This window comes from Monodelphis domestica, chromosome 6 (assembly GCF_027887165.1).
Source record: "Monodelphis domestica isolate mMonDom1 chromosome 6, mMonDom1.pri, whole genome shotgun sequence".
In the NCBI taxonomy this organism is placed as follows: Eukaryota; Metazoa; Chordata; class Mammalia; order Didelphimorphia; family Didelphidae; genus Monodelphis; species Monodelphis domestica.
This window is the reverse complement of record NC_077232.1, coordinates 56629056-56650167: the sequence shown is the minus strand read 5'-3', so window position 1 is coordinate 56650167 and position 21112 is coordinate 56629056. Positions and strand designations below refer to the sequence as shown.

Genomic DNA, 21112 nt, shown 5'->3' with positions numbered 1-21112 from the left:
CACGATGTAAAAAATAGACTCGAATACAGGACTACAATCCCCATGAGCCTTTGCTCCACTTCCCCAGAATGCCTTGTAATCTCACCTGGGCCGAGATCAAGAAGATATTTAAGCAAAGGCTTTTGAAGGGCTTTTTTTTTGGACTTCCGTTTTTGGAGCAGAGGCGTCTCTTCCATGATGTGAGGTTATTTTGTCTAGGCCTCTGGCCTAGGCACATGTTTCTTACTTGTATATTCTTAATCTTTAACCTTTAATAAACCTCTAAAAAATATATATTCCTTGCAGAGAGAAACTAATTTCTACCTGCCTCAGTCTCCCCATCTCCCCTAAATTTTAATCTTTACAACATCCTACACCAAGATAAATTCAAAATGGGTGAATGACTTGAACATAAAGAAGGAAACTATAAGAAAATTAGGCGAACACAGAATAGTATACATGTCAGACCTTTGGGAAGGCAAAGACTTCAAAACCAAGCAAGAATTAGAAAGAGTTACAAAATGCAAAATAAATAATCTGGATTACATCAAATTAAAAAGGTTTTGTACAAACAAAACCAATGTAACCAAAATCAGAAGGGTAGCAACAAATTGGGAAACAATCTTCATAAAAACCTCTGACAAAGGTTTAATTACTCAAATTTATAAAGAACTGAATCAATTGTACAAAAAATCAAGCCATTCTCCAATTGACAAATGGGCAAGGGACATGAACAGGCAGTTCTCAGCCAAAGAAATCAAAACTATTAATAAGCACATGAAAAAGTGCTCTACATCTCTTATAATCAGAGAGATGCAAATCAAAACAACTCTGAGGTATCACCTCACACCTAGCAGATTGGCTAACATGACAGCTATGGAAAGTAATGAGTGCTGGAGGGGGTGTGGCAAAGTGGGGACATTAATTCATTGCTGGTGGAGTTGTTAATTGATCCAACCATTCTGGAGGGCAAGTTGGAACTATGCCCAAAGGGCGATAAAAGACCGCCTGCCCTTTGATCCAGCCATAGCACTGCTGGGCTTGTACCCCAAAGAGATAATGGACAAAAAGACTTGTACAAAAATATTCATAGCTGCGCTCTTTGTGGTGGCCAAAAATTGGAAAATGAGGGGATGCCCTTCAATTGGGGAATGGCTGAACAAATTGTGGTATATGTTGGTGATGGAATACTATTGTGCTAAAAGGAATAATAAAGTGGAGAAGTTCCATGGAGACTGGAACAACCTCCAGGAAGTAATGCAGAGCGAGAGGAGCAGAACCAGGAAAACATTGTACACAGAGACTGATACATTGTGGTACAATCGAAGGTGATTGACTTCTCCATTAGTATCAATGCAATGTCCCTGAACAATCTGCAGGGATCTAAAAAACACTACCCACAAGCAGAGGATAAACTGTGGGAGTAAAAACACCGATGAAAAGCAGCTGCTTGACTACAGGGATGGAGGAGATAAGACTGAGGAGAGACTCTAAATGAACACTCTAATGCAAATACCAACAACAGGGAAATGGGTTCGAGTCAAGAACACATGTGATAACCAGTGGAATCGTGTGTCGGCTATGGGAGAGGGAAAGGCGTGGGGGGGGGGGGGGAGGGGAGGAAAAGAAAATGATCTTTGTTTCCAGTGAATAATGTATGAAAACGACCAAATAAAATAATGTTTAAAAATTAAAAAAAAAACTTAATGACAAAAAAAAAGAAAGAAGACAGAGATGGGTGAGAGGATAAAAATTTAGTGTTAAGGATAAAGAATAGCTAATGAAGGGAACTAGTTATCCACTTAGCTTCTTTTTATACAAATGGATAAACAATGAAAGGATATATAAGCTGAATATAACTGATGCAAATTTATATTGCCCCTTCCTCACTTATGAGATCAAGGGAATAGGATAGTTTTTATTTTGTAGAAAATAATATATGATTGTGATATATTCAGAAGGCATTAAAGACAAATAGACTTCTTATCCTGAAAAAAAAAGAAAACCACAAATTAACATTATCTATATTTATTTTATTAGTCATTGATCAGCTATATTATAATCTGGTATGGGCCAAATGGGGACCAGTTTGACCCCTCTGTTCTAATCCCACTCTATTCACCAAGCTCCCTGTCACCAATTTGAAAGACTGGCTCCACTCAGGAGGAAGTACAGGTTAATAATAATTATAGCTAGCCCTGATTTAGAACTTATGATATTTGTAAAATATTTATAAATATTATATTATTTAATATATCATTATAATATAGAATATTTTAGCATTTAGAATATAAAATATATAATCATATTTTAAAGTGTCATAAATATTACAACCCTAATAATTATAATGATAGTAACTAACATTTATATAGTATATGTGTGAGGCACTGTACTAAGTACTTTATAATTATCTCATTTGATCTTTTGAAGTCTGAGGATTAGACATTATTATTATCCTCATTTTACAGATGAGGAGACTGAGGCAGAGATGAAGTGACTTACAAGGTCACATAGCTAATTTGTGTCCAAGGTAGGATTTGAACACCACGTTCAGCAATCTTTCTAGCTGCTTGTCTGTTTCTCCCTTCTGAACATCTGAATCTTCCAAAGAGAGAAGGAAGCAAATCCTTGGGGTTGATTCTCTGCTCTTCCGCTCCCAGGTTGTCCTGGAGACTCATCTGTTTCCCATGTCCTTGGATTCAAGGCCAGAAGTCAAGATATTATATGTACAGTCCTCACAGCTGAGGTCTCAATTTTCATGGCATTTGGAAGTCTCTACTGGAACATCTAGCCAGTAGTGACTGCCTTTCCAGGAAATTCCAAATAGTGTATTCCTAGTGGAAGCAATAATGAAGGCTGGGAAGGGGGAAGATGGGCGGATTGACATTCAGGTGACTAAACTGTGTTCCAGGAGGGAATTTACTCTGGTGTTGTTTCTTTTTCAGCCCCCAATCCCCAACCTCCCACACCTTTTAGAGAGTTGGAATAAAGGAAACAGCCAAAGGAAGTAATCCAGACTGGTTTAATCAGCAGATCACATCAGGGTTTGAGTACAATGGCAAAGTGCCACTCCATTCTCTCAGGATAAGAAAGCAAGCAGGGGAGCCTGTTGTAAACATGTGGTCTGTTCTTGAAAAGGGTTCATTCATATATTTATTCCCATTGCCACCTCCACCGGACTCCACTCACTCATTTCTCCCTGGGAGAAGCTGGGGAAAAATACTCATAAGGCTTAGTTCCTTGTTCTCTAGGACTGGGGATGGGTTTCTTCATGGTCTTTCTCTTGGGGGCTTGTTTATCTTCCCTTCCTTCCCTACCCCACCGGCAGCAGGCTTCTACTATGTTGGAACCAAAAGGAAGGTGCCCCCCCTTCTCCGTAAAAGCCCCATTCCTGGTCTGTTCCTCCTATTGGGTGGCCTAGCCCCAGTGAGTTAGCTTTTCAGGGTCAGGTGCAAGACTCGTCTCTCAGATGTCTGGTTTTAACTGAGAGGGAATTGCTTAAGGAATAAAAAATCAAATGCTTTCAATCGCCTCTGTCTGTTAACAAATATTTTATTCCTGTTCTGTTTCTGGTTATGAGCAGCTTGAGGGAGTTGGGAGTTATCATCTGAAAATAAATCCATTGTACCGAGAAACTCTTTTCCCCATTTTTCTGGTTTTCCCTTTTCTTGTTCCTCTTTTAGAAATATTTTTTAAAAGACCAGTTTTAGGTCAGATCCTGAGAAAGCACTGGGCGTAAGAGAATTGTTCCCACAAAACCAAGTACTCCTGTAGCAGCTCCCAGTCCAGATTGTATAGGACTTGAGGTCAGGTTCTACCTCAGATGCTTGCTACTTCTGAATTTGAGGAGCTCACTTTATCTCCAGAGGCCCCAGTTTCCTCATTTGTAAAAAAAAAAAAAAAAAAGAATAGATTGAATTAGATGGCCTCTTAAATTCTCTTCTAACTCCAGAACTATGTTCTAAAATGAGGAAGACCTGCACATGGGTGAGTATTGGGCAAAAGTAGAGAAAGAATAGTTGGATTCTTTGGGTCTTTCATAGTATCTTCTCCCATCTTCCTCCTCCTTTATCTTTTTTTAAACTCTTGCTTTCTGTCTTAGAACCAGTATGAAATATTGGTTCCAAGATAGAAATACTGTAAGGACTAGGCAGTTGGGGTTAAGTGACTCGTTCAGTAGCACACAGCTAGGAAGTATCTGAGATCGAATTTGAACCCAGGATCTTCCATTTCCAAGCTTGGTTCTCTGTCCACAGAGCCACCTAGCTGCCCTTCCTCTCCCTTGTCTTGTGATTTCATCATTACAGAGAACACTTGAGGAGGAAACTCCCAGTACCAAGAAAGATTGGCACTTTTGCTGTAATTTATGGTCTGGAGAAAATGTCTAGGACACTGAGACATGAAATGATTTATCCAGGGTCATAGTTGGCATGTGTTAGACATGGAATTTGGACCCAGGTCTTCCTGCATCAGCACTCTGTTGTTGTTCAGTTGTTTAGTCATGTCTGACTTTTCCTGACCCCCTGGATCATAGCTATCAGTGGGACTTTCTTGGCAAGGATACCAGAGTGGTTTGCCATTTCTTTCTCCAGTGGATCATTTCAGCAGGCAATCAGAGGTTAAATGACTTGCCCAACATCACAGAACTAGGAAATGTCTGAGACTGGGTTTGAATTTAGGTCTTCCTGACTGTGGGACCAGTGCTCTTAAGCACTATGCCCCAACTGCTCTATCAATGGCGCCATGTTGCTTCTCTTTACAGTATTGTCCTTTATCTGTATATAGAGGTAGGGATAGGACAGGTGATTTCATTGGTATTGGGAATGCCCATATGGAAAAATCTCTCTTATCAATGGAGACTGGGACCTTCCCTGTAACTTAGGATCATGAGGATTTGCCTAGAATGCTTAACAGTTAGGTATCTAGGGTTGCCCAGAATTTATATGCCAGAGGTGGGACTTGATGAAAAGTCTTCCTTTCACTGAGACGTATTCTCTATCCTCCATGCCAAGGCTGCTTCTTAGAGAGTGAAGGGTTTGTCAAGAGAGGAGAGAAGAAGGGGAAACCATAACCCCCCCAAAAAAACTTGGGGACCCATGTAAACATGAATGAGTTGGCTCAGTGGTCACATATTAGCTCCATCACATTCATTCACATGCATGATCTTGCTCTGTGATGCCTGAGTTTCTGTTGTCTTCTTTTAGGGAACTGTCTGGTAACAGTCTGCCAGTCCCAGGTTGCAACTTGCCTTTTATCACTAATATATCCACTACAGAGGAGAAAGAAAATAATTTCTTTGTGGTTAAAGCTCAATTTTAAGCAGCTGTGATACCAGTTAAGTTTTCAGGAAGTCTGCCTTATCCTCGAGGAATTCAATTCCAAGTGTGCACTGAAAGAGTCCGTCTGGGCTAGGGGAGTGGAATGGGGCCCCAGGGAAGGATGCCCTTCTGACAAGCTGCCTTTTATTATCTTTCAGAAATCCGGAATGGAAACCTGAAGGCCATTTTAGGCCTTTTTTTCAGCCTGTCCAGATACAAGCAACAGCAACAGCAGCCCCAGAAACAGCATCACTCATCTCAGCCAGCTCCCACGGCAGTGGTTTCACAGCTGGCAACATCTCCCTACCAGTGTCAGGTCGGGGCACAGCAGCCTCAGCAACAGGTGCCGGTTACCCCCCAAACCCAGTGCCAGCCGCACCCACCAGCTTCCCATCAGCAATCAAAAGCACAGCCAGAAATGCAGTCCAGGTGGGGCTTCCTTTTCTAAGCATCATGGTTCTCTTCATCGCCTAGCATCTGTCTAATCGTGGAATGTCTTTCCTCTAAGATTCTTCAGGGAGAGCAGCTCCCAGTCATCTGGGAGAAAAGGCTACAATGAAGAAATAGAACAAGCCAGTCCTTTGGGGCCTGATGGGATGGCTTGTCTTTATAGGCCAGGGGTGCCAGCAGCCAGAATTAATTAGCTGGTTCAGCTATAATTCTATGCTTATTAGATTCTTACCAGCATGTAGTAAAATGGCCTTTTTAATAAAATTCAGAGACCTCTTAGGTTTCTCTTTTTGAAATAAAAAAATCCTTACTTTCAATCTTAGAATTAATGCTATTTCTAATAGTTATTATTATATAGAATAATATATACACATCTATTTATATTAATTATTAAATTAAATAATCATATATGTATGCATATATTATATAGAAATATATAATTATATATTCATAATGATTGATATAGATAGATAGATGGATGGATAGACAGGCAGATAGATTGGATAGATGGATAGATAGATAGATAGATAGATAGATAGATAGATAGATAGATAGATAGATAGATAGATAGATAGATGGATGGATGGATGGACAGGGAGATAGATTAGATAGATGGATAGATGGATGGATGGATGGAGATAGATGAGTAGATAGATAGACAGATTAGACAGATAGTTAGATGGATGGATGGATGGACAGGCAGACAGATTAGATAGATAGATAGATAGATAGATAGATAGATAGATAGATAGATAGATAGATAGATAGATAGAACTAATATTAATACTGTTCCAAGTCAGAAAAGCTGTAAGGACTAGGCATATGGGGTTAAGTGACTTGCTCACAGCTATTACTTATGTGTCTGACTCCAGAATTGAACCCCAAAACTCCCATCTCTGGGTCTGGCTCTCTGAGCCATCTATCTACCCTTAGGTTGCTCTTTTTACATTTATTCAGGTATAGCAGTAGGTAGAAACAAAAGCTTTCCTTTGGGAAGGCAGCAGGCAAGATTATAGAATCAGAAATTCTGAATTGGAATATTGTCTCTTCCATTTACCAGCTATGCGACCTTGGTCAAGAGAGGTAATTTCTCTTGAACTCAGTTTGTCCATTTGTGAAATGGGGACGATAATGCCTATACATCCTCTCTCCAGGGCTATTAGGATTTATAGCCAGTCCAATTCCTTCATTTAACAGAAGAAATAGAGGACCAGGAGGTAAAGTGATTTACACAGGTAGTAAGTGACAAAGTCAGAATTTGAATCCAGGTCTCACTGAAGCCAAATCCAGTGCTTTTTCCTAAAGCCCATGATCACGCAAGTCTCTTTTTAGGTTATTCTCTCCTTTGATTTGTGAGGATCACTTAAGGAATTTTGTGTAAAGTATTTTATAAAGTGCTATTATTATTTTTACTGGCTTTATTTCTGCCTTGATCTATATATCTATCTATCTATCTATCTCTATCTATCTATCTATCTGTCTATCTATCTATCTATCTATCTATCTATCTATCTTTCTATCTATCTATCTATAATTACATATGTAAACCTATTTTGTATTTTTATTATAGTTAATATTTATATGGTATATTACATAATTTCATATATGATATGTATGTATATATTTAATGTTATATATTTATCTTCTATTAGTTATATCTTATATAATTATATATTTATATTGTATATATAATATGCCATATATATATATACAGACTTTTGTTTATATAGCTTTATACATATAAATGCATATAGTTATGTATAGAAAACATTTTAAAGATTTAAATATATGTACATATGCATGCATATGGAGCACACACAAGCAAACACATAATATGGGGTATCTTAGAAGGGCTACCACTAATCCAGTACCTATATGCCTAGGACCACGAGTCAGGAGACCTTGAATTCAAATCTAACTTCAGACACTTATTAGCAATGTGATCCTGGGCAAATCATTGTGCTCTGCCTCAGTTTCCTCATCTGTAATATGAGCTGAAGGAGGAAATGGCCAACCACTCCAATATCTTTGCCAACAAAACCCCAAATGGGATCACAAAAAGTCAAACATGACTGAAGCAATTGAACAACAAAAAATGAAAAAGAGAGAGGGGAAGGAAGGAACAGATTCCTTGTGACTTAGAATATAAAACAAATCATATAATGATTAATATTAGAGTTGCCATATTGGATACAAGCTATAGTTCCTCCATCCTATATTCCCTCTCTGAAAACAGAGCCACTGAAATGCCACTGATATGACTTGCTTCTCTGACTAGAATCTAAAAATAGAGGATAAGTCTTCTTTCTCTACATGTCCATAGCGAAAGCTATATCTTTTATGAAATTATTCAAAGGTTGTTTGAAGTTATTTATATTCTCATCTATCCCTTGGAGAGGGTAACACATTATATAAGTTTATGGCTTTCCCCATGGATTGTACAAAGAGAGAGAAAGAGGGAACCTTTTATGAAAAGCCATCAGAATAACACAACTGGATCCTCACACCATAAGCATGATATTTCACACTTAACCACTCTAAATGAGATGTTGTCATATTCCAGCTCTTCGCATGACCCATACATGTGGGCCTTTGTAGTGGTCTGCTCATTTTGTTTTCTTTTTGAAACCATATGTCACTTCATAAATTAGATTATGACATCATGGTTTTTTTCGGGGGGGGGGTTAGTTTTTTTTGTTTTTGTTTTTACGGTCTATAACATAAGCACTAATCTTCAAGGCTTATTCTCTTCTTTGGCTATATCTGCACACAGCCACATATTCAGATTTAGAAATATTCAGTTTCTCAAATTGTTGAGTTGTTTTTTTTTACATCCCTAAATACTCCTTACTTCTGGGAAAGGCTAAAGGTATTGTTTTTGATCATTTTAAAGCCGGCAAAGCAAAGTTCAAGTTATTTTAAATCTGGTCTCTTAACTAGGCTCAGGTAATAGTCATCACAAATGAGCAAATCCTCCTCTTTCTTGATCCACAGGTTTTGGTAGACAAAATTCATTTGAACTATTCACCAAGTTTGACAGACAAAAAATATTTTCCATTTGGAAACAGCAATGAGTACTGAATCGTGCTTCAGCCTGAGAATCAGGAGCACCCGTGTTCCAGTTCCATCTCTGACACAGACTGTTTGATCCTGAGCAAATCTCATTAACTATCCCAGACACCTCCCCAAAATTAGAAGTTGCAGAGAAGGCGCCAGCCTGCATTGGTAGAGGAAATTGCCTCACCAGGACTTTCTATGCTGATGCAATCACAGATGCAGTCCAAAAATATAAACAAAAAACTTTTCCTTTTTTAAATGACTTTTCACACTTCAGAGTAAAAATGAAGAGCAGCTAGCTATGTAAGCTTATGAAGTTAGAGGCTTATTCAGTAGCAAAAAATCCTATTCATTAATTCGAAATACTCTATGAAAGCTATGAAAGAGACATCTTAAGTCTCTATATTTTATACATTTAATAATTTAATAGAATTTACCCCACAAAAATATTAGTGGTCAACAATACAAACACTTAAAATATACCTATAATGTGTATATTTTACATATACATATATACATATACAAATACATATATTTCGGCAAGGAAAAATAAGGTAGACCAAGAAATTGTTTCCAAAGCAAAAATGAGAATCTGTTTAGCTACTTGTAAAATCTTGGATAATTTTATGTCATTTCAATGGAAATAGATCAGGTGGGTAAAGTTAGATGCAAATGACCTAGTAGTCCCATGGCACATTGGAGAGAACAATGGATTTGGAATTGGAGGGTCTGGGGTTGAATCTTGTTCCTTGTCTATTTTCTGTTTGAACTTGAGCAAGAGAACTTTATTTCTCCAGATCTCTGCTTGATCATCAGTAAAAAAGGTGGACTCCATGACATGTGAGGTTCCTTTTATCTCTAAATTGGAATCTCTGAGGTAAAGAGGGGAAACTAGAAATGGGATATTTCCATCCATCATAGCTGTTCTAGAAGTTGTGACTTATTTGGTAACATATCTTCTCTCTACTCACTTATCTCTTCCACTTTTTTTCTCTTTCCCTTTTGTGCAGTACACTATCCAGGGACCCATCTCAAAGCAAACTCATCCGGTTCACTCTGGGTCAGAAAAAAATCTCTAGGTTAGAGTTTCTTCCTGTTCCGCAAAGCATGGTTTAACCCAGTTGCCTTTACCCTCTGCTTTTGCCCAGTTTCCTTCTGGATCCCTCCCCCCCAATTGCATGTTTGGGATTCAGGTTAACAAAAAAGATGGTGATCCTGATTACCTAGAATGAGACAGCTGCTAAAACGGGCACAGAAGGCATAGGAGGTATTGAAAAGTCGTATGTGTGTGTGTTGCTTTGGTTATATTTATTTTAATTTGGCTTCTAATTTTGTGAGCTTTTCCCCCCTTTCCTTACTCTGTTTCTACCATGCTCAGCTCTTTGACACTTTGTTTTCTATGGTTGAAATGATTACCAAGTGGTTGGTATTTTCTCTGGGGCAATAAAGACCTGAAACATGGATCTAGTTGGTGAGATGAGATAAAATCTCAGTGCAGATACATGTCTCCTTTTATGTTCCCGTTCTTCTCTGGTGCATCAGAGCCAAGAACGTCTAATCTCCCTGCAGATCAATTATAGGCACAATTTCCTGCTTTTTCATGGACTTCTAGCTTGACTTGCATACCATGTCCTGGAACAGCTTTCTCACGGTATTTGGGAATGCCACGCAAATCATTATTAATACCTTCTTCGTTTGAGTTAGTCTTCTGTTATTTGAATGATTATTTTATGTACTTTGTTTTCCCTCCAATTGATGAACTTTTTACTCCAAATGTACCATGTAGTATTCTTAACTATAAAATTTTCTCTGTTATGATTGGAGTTTTATCTTCTTTTGAAATTCCCATTATAGCTTTGAGTGCCTCGAGGGTTTAGAGTGGGTTTTTTTAAGTTTGTTTTTTAAAATAGGCATAAAACCAATTTGGATTCCAAGGGACAGTTTAGACTTATTTTTGCTGCTAGTGGGAGACTTCTTTAAAAGTCCTCATGCCAACTGAACACACAACTTTGATTCTGGGTATTCTAAAGGTTGAGGAGATGCTCACGTGTTGGCTAGTCAGGGAACCCTTACAGTACGATATGGGTGGATGATAAATATTCTTTGAAGAACAAACCAGAACATTCCTGTGCAGCAGTGTCCAGAAAAGACTAAAACACATCAGGAGGATTCTGGCATGATAGTACCAATGATGGTAGCTGCTCCTTTTGCAAATGACTTATGCTAACCAAAGAAAAGACAGAAAGAATACGCATTTCCCTAGAATGTTGGTATGTTCTAGACGTCTTGTGAAGGCATTCTCTGGCACCCCATTCTCTTTCATGAGCTGAGCTGTTTTAGCCAGACTTGCAGTCTCATGAGCATCTTAAGGAAAGAAATTGAAAGGGATGGCAATACAATCCTGCAAATCCAACATGCAAAAAGGGAGATGCGATGGTAATGTGGAATTTAGATGAGAATGATATTTGGAGAGAGGACTTCTCTGCTAGACCTCCTGCAAGTTTCCAAGCATATGCACGCAAGCTGCTGCCCTTTCTATGCTGGGTTCTTCCTATCCTTAACCTTTGAAGTGGTAGTGGGAGAAAAAAAAATCTTACAAGCATGTTGGGCAAGAGAGAAAGCAGTAGCGCCTGCAGGTTGCATGCAATAAGTAACAGTTTTATAGAATTTTCTCCACTCTGTGCAGATTGAAGAAATCATTTGTAACTTTTAACAGATGATCTTTTTTTTCCTTTTCTATTAAGTCACTTCCCTTATACTTAACTAAAAAAGCAACAGGTGGTCTTTAAAACACCCATCTATGTGCCTAGTCATTACGTAAGTCTTTGCTTGCTAATGCAGACAGATCCTTGTAAGTCAGAATGAGTTGTCCAGACATGCCTCCTACTAGGAGCAACATCTAGTTATTTTTTTTTCCTCCCATTTGCTTCCCTTTCCTCGGCAAAAAGGGAAATGCTTGTAGCAGCTGCTCCTTTGGTGGGACCTGTTCTGATAGCGTGGCAGTCACATCAAGGCAGAGCAGGAAGAGATAATAATGGCACAAGCAGCAATTGCTCTCAGTCGAGGCGTTAGCAGAAATGCCTTTCATGCACCAAAAAAGAGGATGCTATTTTTTGAAATGTGGCAGCAATGCTTAATTAAGGTCTGTAGAGCAAGGATAATTTGTTTCTTGTACCAAAAAATAATAACAATTGCTGACAACAGGAAAATAACTCCTTGAGCTTATACCCAGACATTAGACTGCTAGACAGCATCTCCATGCACTTGATGAGAATTGTGTCTGCCATGAAGTAAAATCAGCAGAACTGGCAGTTAACCATGTTGGAACCAAGAGAGTACAAGTAGGGAAATCACATGCCAGAATCTCATAATTTGAGTCCTACCCTCAGGTTGAAAGCAATTAGCCTAGATTATAAGAACCAGCACCAGTGAGGGCGATCTGATTCTGCCCACTTTTCTGAGAGATGTTCTTCCATCAGAAATACTTTGCACCATTACAGTAGTGAAGAATAAGCCTGACTGTAACCCAGAGAGTTCCTCACCTGCATTGTTTTAAGAGTTTAACCCTTTCAGAATTTCTGACTGTGGTTGTTGTGGCGATTGCCTTGGGAAAGAGACATGTTCTGTTCTAAATGTTTGATTCAGAAGCCCCACTCCTATGTCTATGTGTGGATAGGTGAAAGGACCTGGGAAACTAGCCTGAACAGGCTAGGAATTGATATAGAACTCACCTCAGACTTGGTGAACTCAGCTTTGTCTCTAAATGAGATATTAAGGCACCAACGTATACTTGGAGAACAAGGTAGCATCCTTAACACCTGGACAGCCCTCTGCCTTTCAACCATTGTTTACCCTATCCATAAGATTAATGACTGTGTTCTCTCCCCACTCTTAATGCAGTAAGAGCATTGGGTAGATCATCTGGATTTAAATCCCAGCTCTTTTATATACTGCCTATAGCACCTTAGACAAATGCCTTAATTGCTTTGGACTTCAAATTTCATTAAAAAAAAAACCTTACCTTCCATTTTAGAATCGATATTATGTACTTGTTCCAAGGAATGGTAAGGAGTGGTAAGGGCTAGGCAATGGGTATTACGTGATCTGCCCAGGGTTACACAGTCAAAAAGTCTCTGGATCCAAATTTGAACCCAGGACCTTTGGTCCTGGCTCTCGATCTACTGAGCTACCTAGCTACCCCCCTCAATTCTCATTTGCAAACAGGACTCTGAACCTTTACACTTAGTGTCCCCCATGCCTGGAATGTTTTGTCCCCTAAAATCCATCTTTTGGTTTTCCCTAACTTCCTAAGACTCTTCTCAAATTTTATCTTCTACGAGAAGCCTTTCCCAATTCCCCCAGATGTGAATATCTATCCCCCTGAGATTAACTCCCATCCACTCTGAGGGATCTTGTAATGAGAGGATCTCTAAGATCCATCTACAAGCATTCCTTTAGAAAATGCTTTGGGTGGCTCTTTCTGGAACTTGGGATAAAACATCAAAAAGCTGCCTCTGCCCTCATAAAGCTTACAGTCTGCCAGTCTGTACCTATAGACTATCCTCAAGGTAAATGCTAGTTTAGATTCCTCCTGCAGAGAATTCCATCCAAGGGATGCGGCTATGGCCATCTAGGTTCCTTCTCAGCTGCTCAGGCAGCATGCAACACCCCACTCAAAAGGAAGAAGCTGGCCAAAGTGACTTCTCTCATAGACTGTTTCTTCATGCTATCTCTAGCTCCGCTGAAGCGTATCTTGCCTGCCTATCCTACTCTAGACTTCTTGACCTGATCTTCCCTCCCCTCTTCTGACCCTCCGTGAGGCAGAGGCTGACCTGCTGCTCCCCATTTGTGATAATCCTTGCTTGCCACTTCCTCTCTCTAGTGCTTCCTCCTGCCTGTTGTTACCTGAACAAATCTCAAGCAGTCATGATGATGCTAGCCAGGTTGATAATGATGCTGATAACCCCCTGTAAGATTTATAAAGCATTTTATGCCACATGACCTCATTTCATCCTCAGCAGAACCTTGTCATGTAAATAATGGAAAGACTTATTGCTCCCTCATTTATTTCTCTCGTGTCCAACTCGTCATGACCTCATTTGGGGTTTTCTTGGCAAAGACACTGGAGTGGTTTGCTATTTCCTTTCCTAGCTCCATTTTACAGATGAGGAAACTAAGGCCAAAAGGGTGAAGTGATTTGCCTAGGGTCACTTTCGAATTTGGGTCTTCCTGATTCCAGATCTAGAGCTCTGTTTCCTTCACCACCTAGTTCCCCAAAGAAACTATCATTGGCCCTACTTTTTTTTTAAGCCCTTACCTTCCATCTGAAGCGTGGGAAGGGCTAGGCAATGGGAGTCAAGTGACCCCAGGGTCACACAACTGGGAAGTGTCTGAGGCCAGATTTGAACCTAGGACCTCCTGTCTCTGGGCCTGGCTCTCAATCCACTGAACTACCCAGCTTCCCCCTCATTAGCCCTATTTTATAGAAGAACAAAGTGGGCCTGAGAAGGGTTCAATGAGTTGACCAGGATCATACAGCTAGTAAGAATCTGAACTCCAAGGTCAATGTAGCTGATGCAGTGTAGTTGATTTATAAAGTAGTAACTTAAACTTAACTATCCAGCTCATGCCTGTACTGTGACTTAGGTAAACCAATGGCTCTCTGTCACTGCCAGTGCCTGAACCCTACATCCCAGTCATTCTTGAGGTTTGCTCCTTGCTCAAGATAAGTCACCTGGAATAAAAGTGTTCCTCTCCTCTTCTTTATCCCTTTGGGTCCTCTAATCCTTCCCTTTGCCAGGCATAGTGGGAAGGTAGGGATGTGTAATTCACTGCTCCATGCCATCCTGGAGTAAGCCAGCATGCCCCTGAGCTGATCATAAAAGCCCCCTCCCAAACTGACAGAGGTTAAGCAAAGCTACCCCCAAAATTCAATGAGTTTTCACTGGTTCGGTATGCATCCATGTTTGGCACCTCCCCTCAAATTAAGATATTCAGCTAAGAACCAGTGCCAAGGATGCTGCAATGAAAGTAATCTGATTCAATTGCATGGCACAGTAGATAAGAGCACTGATCCTGGAGCCAAGACCTGAATTCAAATCCAAACTAATTTGCCTGCTCTCTGTGTGACCATGGGAAAGTCAGTTAAGCTTATCTGCCTCAGTTTCCTCATCTATAAAATGGGAATATTATAGCACCGACCTCCCAGGTGATCTGTTAGTTATCAATTACCAATCAATATATAATCCCTTATTATTACTTATTACACAGGGTTATTGTGAGGATCAAATGAATGCAAAATACTTAGCACAGTGTCTATATATATAGTAAGCACTATGGAAATGCTGTTCTTGTTAACACAGATGGTGGATTTTTGGAGTCATTTTTATAACTCTATGAAACAAAAAGCAGCATGATTCTGAGATCCAGCTCCTCAATTGTGAGAGCCTGCAGCAGAACTTTGCTAATCATGCTATTCCTTCTTAGAGTTCCCTTGAAACTAATATCCCTCTGAAAATCTCCTCCCCACTTGCCCCTAACACCTTGTACCCTCCTTGGAATTGCCTTTGTGACAGCAATTGGCTTTCCAAAGAGTGATAAAAAGACACCCCTAATTGAGGCAAACATTCTTTGCTGTGGGAGGCAATAGAGTCTTGAGCTTTTGTTGCCACTTTTTGGAAAGAGCTGCTCCCTCCATTCCTCATCCGGGCCATTCATCATAGAATTGCTGAGGAGCCTTAGCAAGAGACATTTGATGGCCCCTCCCAAGCAGCTCAGATTCTCTCTTTGCTCCAAAGCCATCTTTCCTGCTCCACCAACAAGGGGATGTTTCAAGAGGGAGGCTGCACATGTATATGGAAACACATAATGCTCTCTGACAGTGGTCAGCTTTGCCTGGTGTTCAGCGATTTACATAGAAAGAGATGGTTACATGCTCTGAAAGTTGAACATTCAGAATGATCACTTGATCTAATGAAAGGAGGCTGGGATGTCTGCAGCATATAAACTCAGCTCTGCAAAACTCTAATTATTGGAAACAACCAGCCATTAAACTCCCAGAGCAAAATATTGGCTTATACAGGCTGAATACTGCAGTGAAAAGAGTGGCCTGGCTTTACTTCTTGCCTTCGACCATAGCTGGGTGACCAAGAGCAAGTCATTTAACTTCCCAATACCTTCGTTTTCTCAACTGTAAAATACTAATAGCATCCCTTGTGACTATTTCTTACGGCTGCTGACAGTGAGATGAAAAATATGCAATCAAAAATCAATCAAAGCATTTGTTGAGTGTTTACTAGGTGCCAGACACTTCTCTTAAGTGCTGGGAATACAAAGAAAGACAAAAACACTCCCTGCCCTCAGGAAGCTCACATTCTACAATGGGGGCAGCAGCGTACATGTAATGACTAGAAACATACAAGATCCATACAGAGGCAATGGGAGTCAGTCTTGGAGGGGGATCTCCTAACATCTGGGGGAGTTGGAATACACCTCTTGTAGAAGATCAAATTTGAGCACAGCCCTGAAGGAAACTAGGGAAACCAAGAGATGGAGTTGAGGAGATAGTATATTCCAGGCATGGAGGACACAAAGGGTAAAGACCTGGAGATGGGAGACGTACAGTCCTCTATGAAAAATAGTATGTAGACTTTTGGAGCACGATTCGAGAGTGTGTGGAGGGCAATAAAGAATTAAGAAGGAAGAGCCAGGTTATGAAAAGCATTGAATGACACACCGAGCATTTTATATTTGATCTTGCAGGTAATAGTTAGCTACCGGAGTCGAAAATGGTCATGATATGCTCAAACATACTCTTTAGGCAAATTATTTTGGTGACTGAGAAGAGAATGGTTTAAAGAGGGGCAAAACTTGAGGCAGTGAGACTAAGCAGAAGGTTCTTATGATAATTGAGGTAATGAGGGGATGAACTAAGGTAGTAATTGTGTGAGTGGAGAAGGAGAATTATATGTGAGATGCTTTAAAATGTGGAAAGGACATGATTTAGCTAATTGATATGTGGAGTAAGTAAGATGGTGGAGTTAAGATGACACTGAAGCCAGGGCAATTGGGAAGGTTATGTAAATGTGACTAGTTTTTAACTTTATTAGTGAGACTCCAGCATCCTCAAAGAAGATATGGAGAAGAGATAGAAAAATTCCAGTGATTAGATTTCCAGTCAAACAATTTACCATACCAAGAACCGAGATACATATTTAAAAGAAAAGTGAATGATTGTCTTTAAACAAATAAATAATAGTCCTGGAAGAGATGTGCCTATTTAACCATTCATAGTCCGAGGAGATGGATATCAATGTAAAATCTCTAAGAAAGTTATTGATAAGGTATTGAAAGTAAATACTTATTTATCCTTGTGTTTCCAGAGTAGCCCATCTCTTTTCATTTCAGGTGTTTAAGTATATGTGTTTAGTAATTCTGACTGTTGAATATATATTACAATGATTTCTCAATTTCTGCATTGCCATATGAATTAAGCAACTCCTCTAATGACTAAGGCAAGAGTTTGACATCCACATCTTTTTACGGTTCCATATTTCTTAATGTATCCACCTACATGATTAGAAATTAGTTGACAATATACAACAAAGAGAAAAAGCAAAATGAATCAAGATGGTATAGGAACTAGAGATGAGCCCATATAAAGAGCAATTGAGAGAATTGATAGAAAAGAAGAGAAGACTTGTGGGTACAAGACAGAAGTCTTTAAAATTTTGAATAACTATTGTGTGGATGGAGGGATTAAATTTGTCCTGTTTGAAGTGAGGACAAAGTATAGATCAGAGGGTAGAAATTGCAGAGAGATCAATTTAGATTTGAGGGCAGGTGGTGTAAAAATAGAAGGAGGTTTTCCATTTTTTAAAAATGGGAAAGACAGTTTGCTTCCCTGGGTTTGGGGGTAGATAGATAGGGCTAAATAAAGTGCTAGACCTGGGTCATCTTGAATTCAAATCTTGCCTGAGACACTAGCAGTGTGATCCTGGGCAAGTCATTTAACCTTATTGGCCTCAGTTTCCTCATCTGTCAAATAAGTTAGAGAAGGAAATGGCAAACCACTCCAATATCTTTGGCAAGAAAACCCCAAATGAAGTGTCAGATGGGACTGAAAAACAAATGAACAACAACAACAACAAAATTAGATTCAATGTCAGGAATACTTCCTAACACTCATACTTATCTCAGTGCAACCTGGACTTCCTTGAAAGGTAGTGAGATCCCTTCTCCCTGATGCTTTGAACAAAGATGACAATGATGTAGATGGGATGCTTGCTCAAGTACAGATTGGAGGCATCTCTTCTAACTGTGATTCTGAGGTTCTTTGAGCTTCATATATTTAAGCATTTTTGTCAAGAGAAAACATTCCTAAATGCTTCTTCTTAAAAGTAAAACTACTTGAAGCTTGTTTGGGCATTGGTTCATTCATTCAGCAAGCCTTTAGGACATTCCAGTTGCTGTACTAGGTACTAAGATACCAAGACAAATCAAATAGCCCCTTCCCTCAAGGAGCTTCGCATCAATTGCTGTTTTTGTTCCTCACCCCTAAATATTTGCCGTGGCTTGCTTAAACAACTTTAAACCTCTTCAGACCCACTTAACCTGGATGCTCTCTTGTTCTTACTTCCTGCATGGTGGCAGCATTCTCTCCTAAGCTACCTCTCTCCCTCCTCCCTTCCATTGCCAGACTAAATCAGTCACCTGTTGATTTTTCCATTTCAGACTCCCAGGTCCTACCGCGAGGGTATCAGCTGCAGGCAGCGAAGCCAAAACTCGTGGGTCTGTTAGTGCCAACAACCGGCGAAGCCAGAGCTTTAACAACTATGACAAATCCAAGCCTGTTAACTCCCCACCCCTACCGCCAAGCAATGAGCAAGGTAAGTCCCTTCTTGGGTATTTTTAGCTATTTTCCTTTGCTATAAATCTATAGAGGGGAGGGCTTAAAAGCCAAGTACAAAACTTTAAAAGGAATAAGCATGGGGCAGGGGGAATCTGAGACATTTCATTGTCTGAAATGTTTTTCCTAGAAGTAAAAATTATGTCAACGGCATGGAATTATATTCCAGGCTTCTGATTCTCTCAGTAGGTCACTGTCTCCTTTTCTTTGCCTTGGGTCAAGGCAGGCAATCTACTCAGTTCAGTTCTGTTAAGATGCTCTCCCTCTCATTCCTATGGAAGCTATATACCTGAGGTCCAGGTGGTACCTTTCCCAGGTGACACCTGATTCTAAACTCAGTTGTCTTTCAAAAGGTTTTTTGTCTAGAAAATGCCCTTGCTTTATCCTTCTCAGTCTTTGCCACCACTGGCCTCACCTTGAGGAGACCAGAATTTTTCCAGCTTCCTGTGAATTTTCTTCAGCTTTACTAACAGGAGTTCATTCTCATGAAACTTGTTAATCCCATCACCACCATGTTCCCAGGATGCAGGGGACAGAAGAGGTGTGAGATGTGAATAGTGTGTTATGTGAGGTGTGTGTGGATCAAAAACAGGTACTTGATTGTTCTAGTGTTTCCAAAGTAGCCCATCTGTTTTCATTTAAAATATTTGGGTTTCTATTTGATGGTAATTCTGACTCAAATATAGATTATGCTGCTTTCCCAATTTCTGCATTGCCGTATGAATTAAGCACCTCCTTTAAAAACTGAGGCAAGAATTCGACACCCACATCTTTTCATGCTTCCATATTTCTGGATGTATATATATGTCTATGTGGGGAAAGAGAACTCTTTCCCTTTTAGAAATTTGGTAATAAGATTTGAAAGGTCCACTTGGTACATCCCAGCAAGTTCATAAATTCTTGTCATTTCTCTTAGGTCCTGATCCTACATTGTATATATTGTTATTGGGCATGTCACTCTCTCCTTTATGATGTTTCTTTTCTCTCTTCTCTCTCTGTCTCTCCCTTTCTCTTTTTTTGTCTCAACAAGTATTTATTTAGTTTCTACTATGTGCAGAAAATAATGTGCTTGGTGCCAGGGAAATACAAAGATGAAATAATGCTAGTTCTCTGCCTTTTAAGACAATTAATTAGTTATGTTGAATGCACAACTAACTAATGCATGATAACTGTCCATGAGAGTTCTAAGCTAAATATTTGTTGAGATTCAAGAAGAGAAACATTATTGCTTATGGAATTGTATTGGGGCAAGGAGGGAAATCAGGGAAGGCTTTTAACTGGGACATTAATGAAATTGAGCAGATTTCTGAATGGGGAGCAGAGAGGATAGCAGTTTAGAAGATCTTCCAAGCATAGAAGATGATGTAAACAAAGACAAGTGATGGAGGCTGGACCACATTGGATAGAGCATAGTACTTACTAATAGAGGGGAGGATCCCAAGATAAGATTGGAAAGTCTGGGTGGATCCATATTTCCAAGGAACCTGAGTATCAGGCGGCTAAGTGTTCCTTTCATCATAACAAAGCACAATCTTTAGGAAAGTTTACCCCACCCTTACCACTTTCCATCTGTGGTTATGAAAACCTCCCTCTCTCTTTCAGATGTGCCAAGATTAGTTATTAGATTGTTGTAAGATTTAAAAGATTGCAAAGGACTAGCATCTGGAGTCTGACTAGGTGTGAGAAATCTGACTGAGGCAAGATTCTGCCCACACAAAGGGTCACAATCAGCTGGTCAGTTACTCCTTGAAAGTATGTGTTATAAGACTAGAGAGCATATGCAATTGCAAAGCACAAGTTGGAAGACCTCTATGAGCTACAGTCAAAAGGGACTAGGCAGATCTCCTTGAGTAAGTTCCGATTTCCATGTCCAGGAATTCCCCATAAAGTGGAGGGAATTGGTGGCAATTCGTGGGTTCTAAATCAGTGGGCTAGAAATTGTATCCTAGGATTCATTATAGATGATTAGATGCTCAGAAGTAGTATGGCAAGGTTGTGGTTTCTCATCCTATGAAAAGGTAGCTGTCCCAATCTTTGGTTATTGTTAATAGTAAATAGCTAGTAGGTAGATGTTGACAAGCATTAAGGCTGGGCTACTCAGGTACCAATAGCAGTGGAGTGTAGCCCACTGGTAGAAGGCTAAGTTACTATGTGCCAAAGCCAATTTCAGTGAAGTCATAGTCTAAGCTTTTTGGATAGAGACCAGCCAATGACACCACATGGCTAAGATGAGGAACACAGCAATAAAGAATCAGCTAAAGCTCCTAGTGGTCAAAACTTTATATTAACAGAATTAAAGGTTTATTTTATTAAAACAAAACAAGCATGTCAAGAACCCCGTTTATTTGGTGCTTACTTCTATCTCTGGCAAATTAGGTGTATTATTGATCCACAGTTGGGG

The 21112-nt window shown here is 39.7% G+C and overlaps 1 protein-coding gene across 8 annotated transcripts in view; it reads left to right on the top strand.

Moving 5' to 3' along the window:
- Positions 1-21112, top strand: part of NAV2 (neuron navigator 2) — a 479248-nt gene that overhangs the window by 186719 nt on the left and 271417 nt on the right. For 6 of the 8 annotated variants that reach the window (XM_056802030.1, XM_056802028.1, XM_016423455.2 and 3 more), the window contains exons 5-7: positions 5456-5726; positions 9815-9883; positions 18537-18691. In XM_056802030.1, the coding sequence (XP_056658008.1) occupies positions 5456-5726; positions 9815-9883; positions 18537-18691 (495 nt within the window). The remainder of the gene's footprint in view (positions 1-5455; positions 5727-9814; positions 9884-18536; positions 18692-21112) is intronic. The other 2 variants (XM_001368048.4, XM_056802027.1) reach the window with 1 other exon arrangement.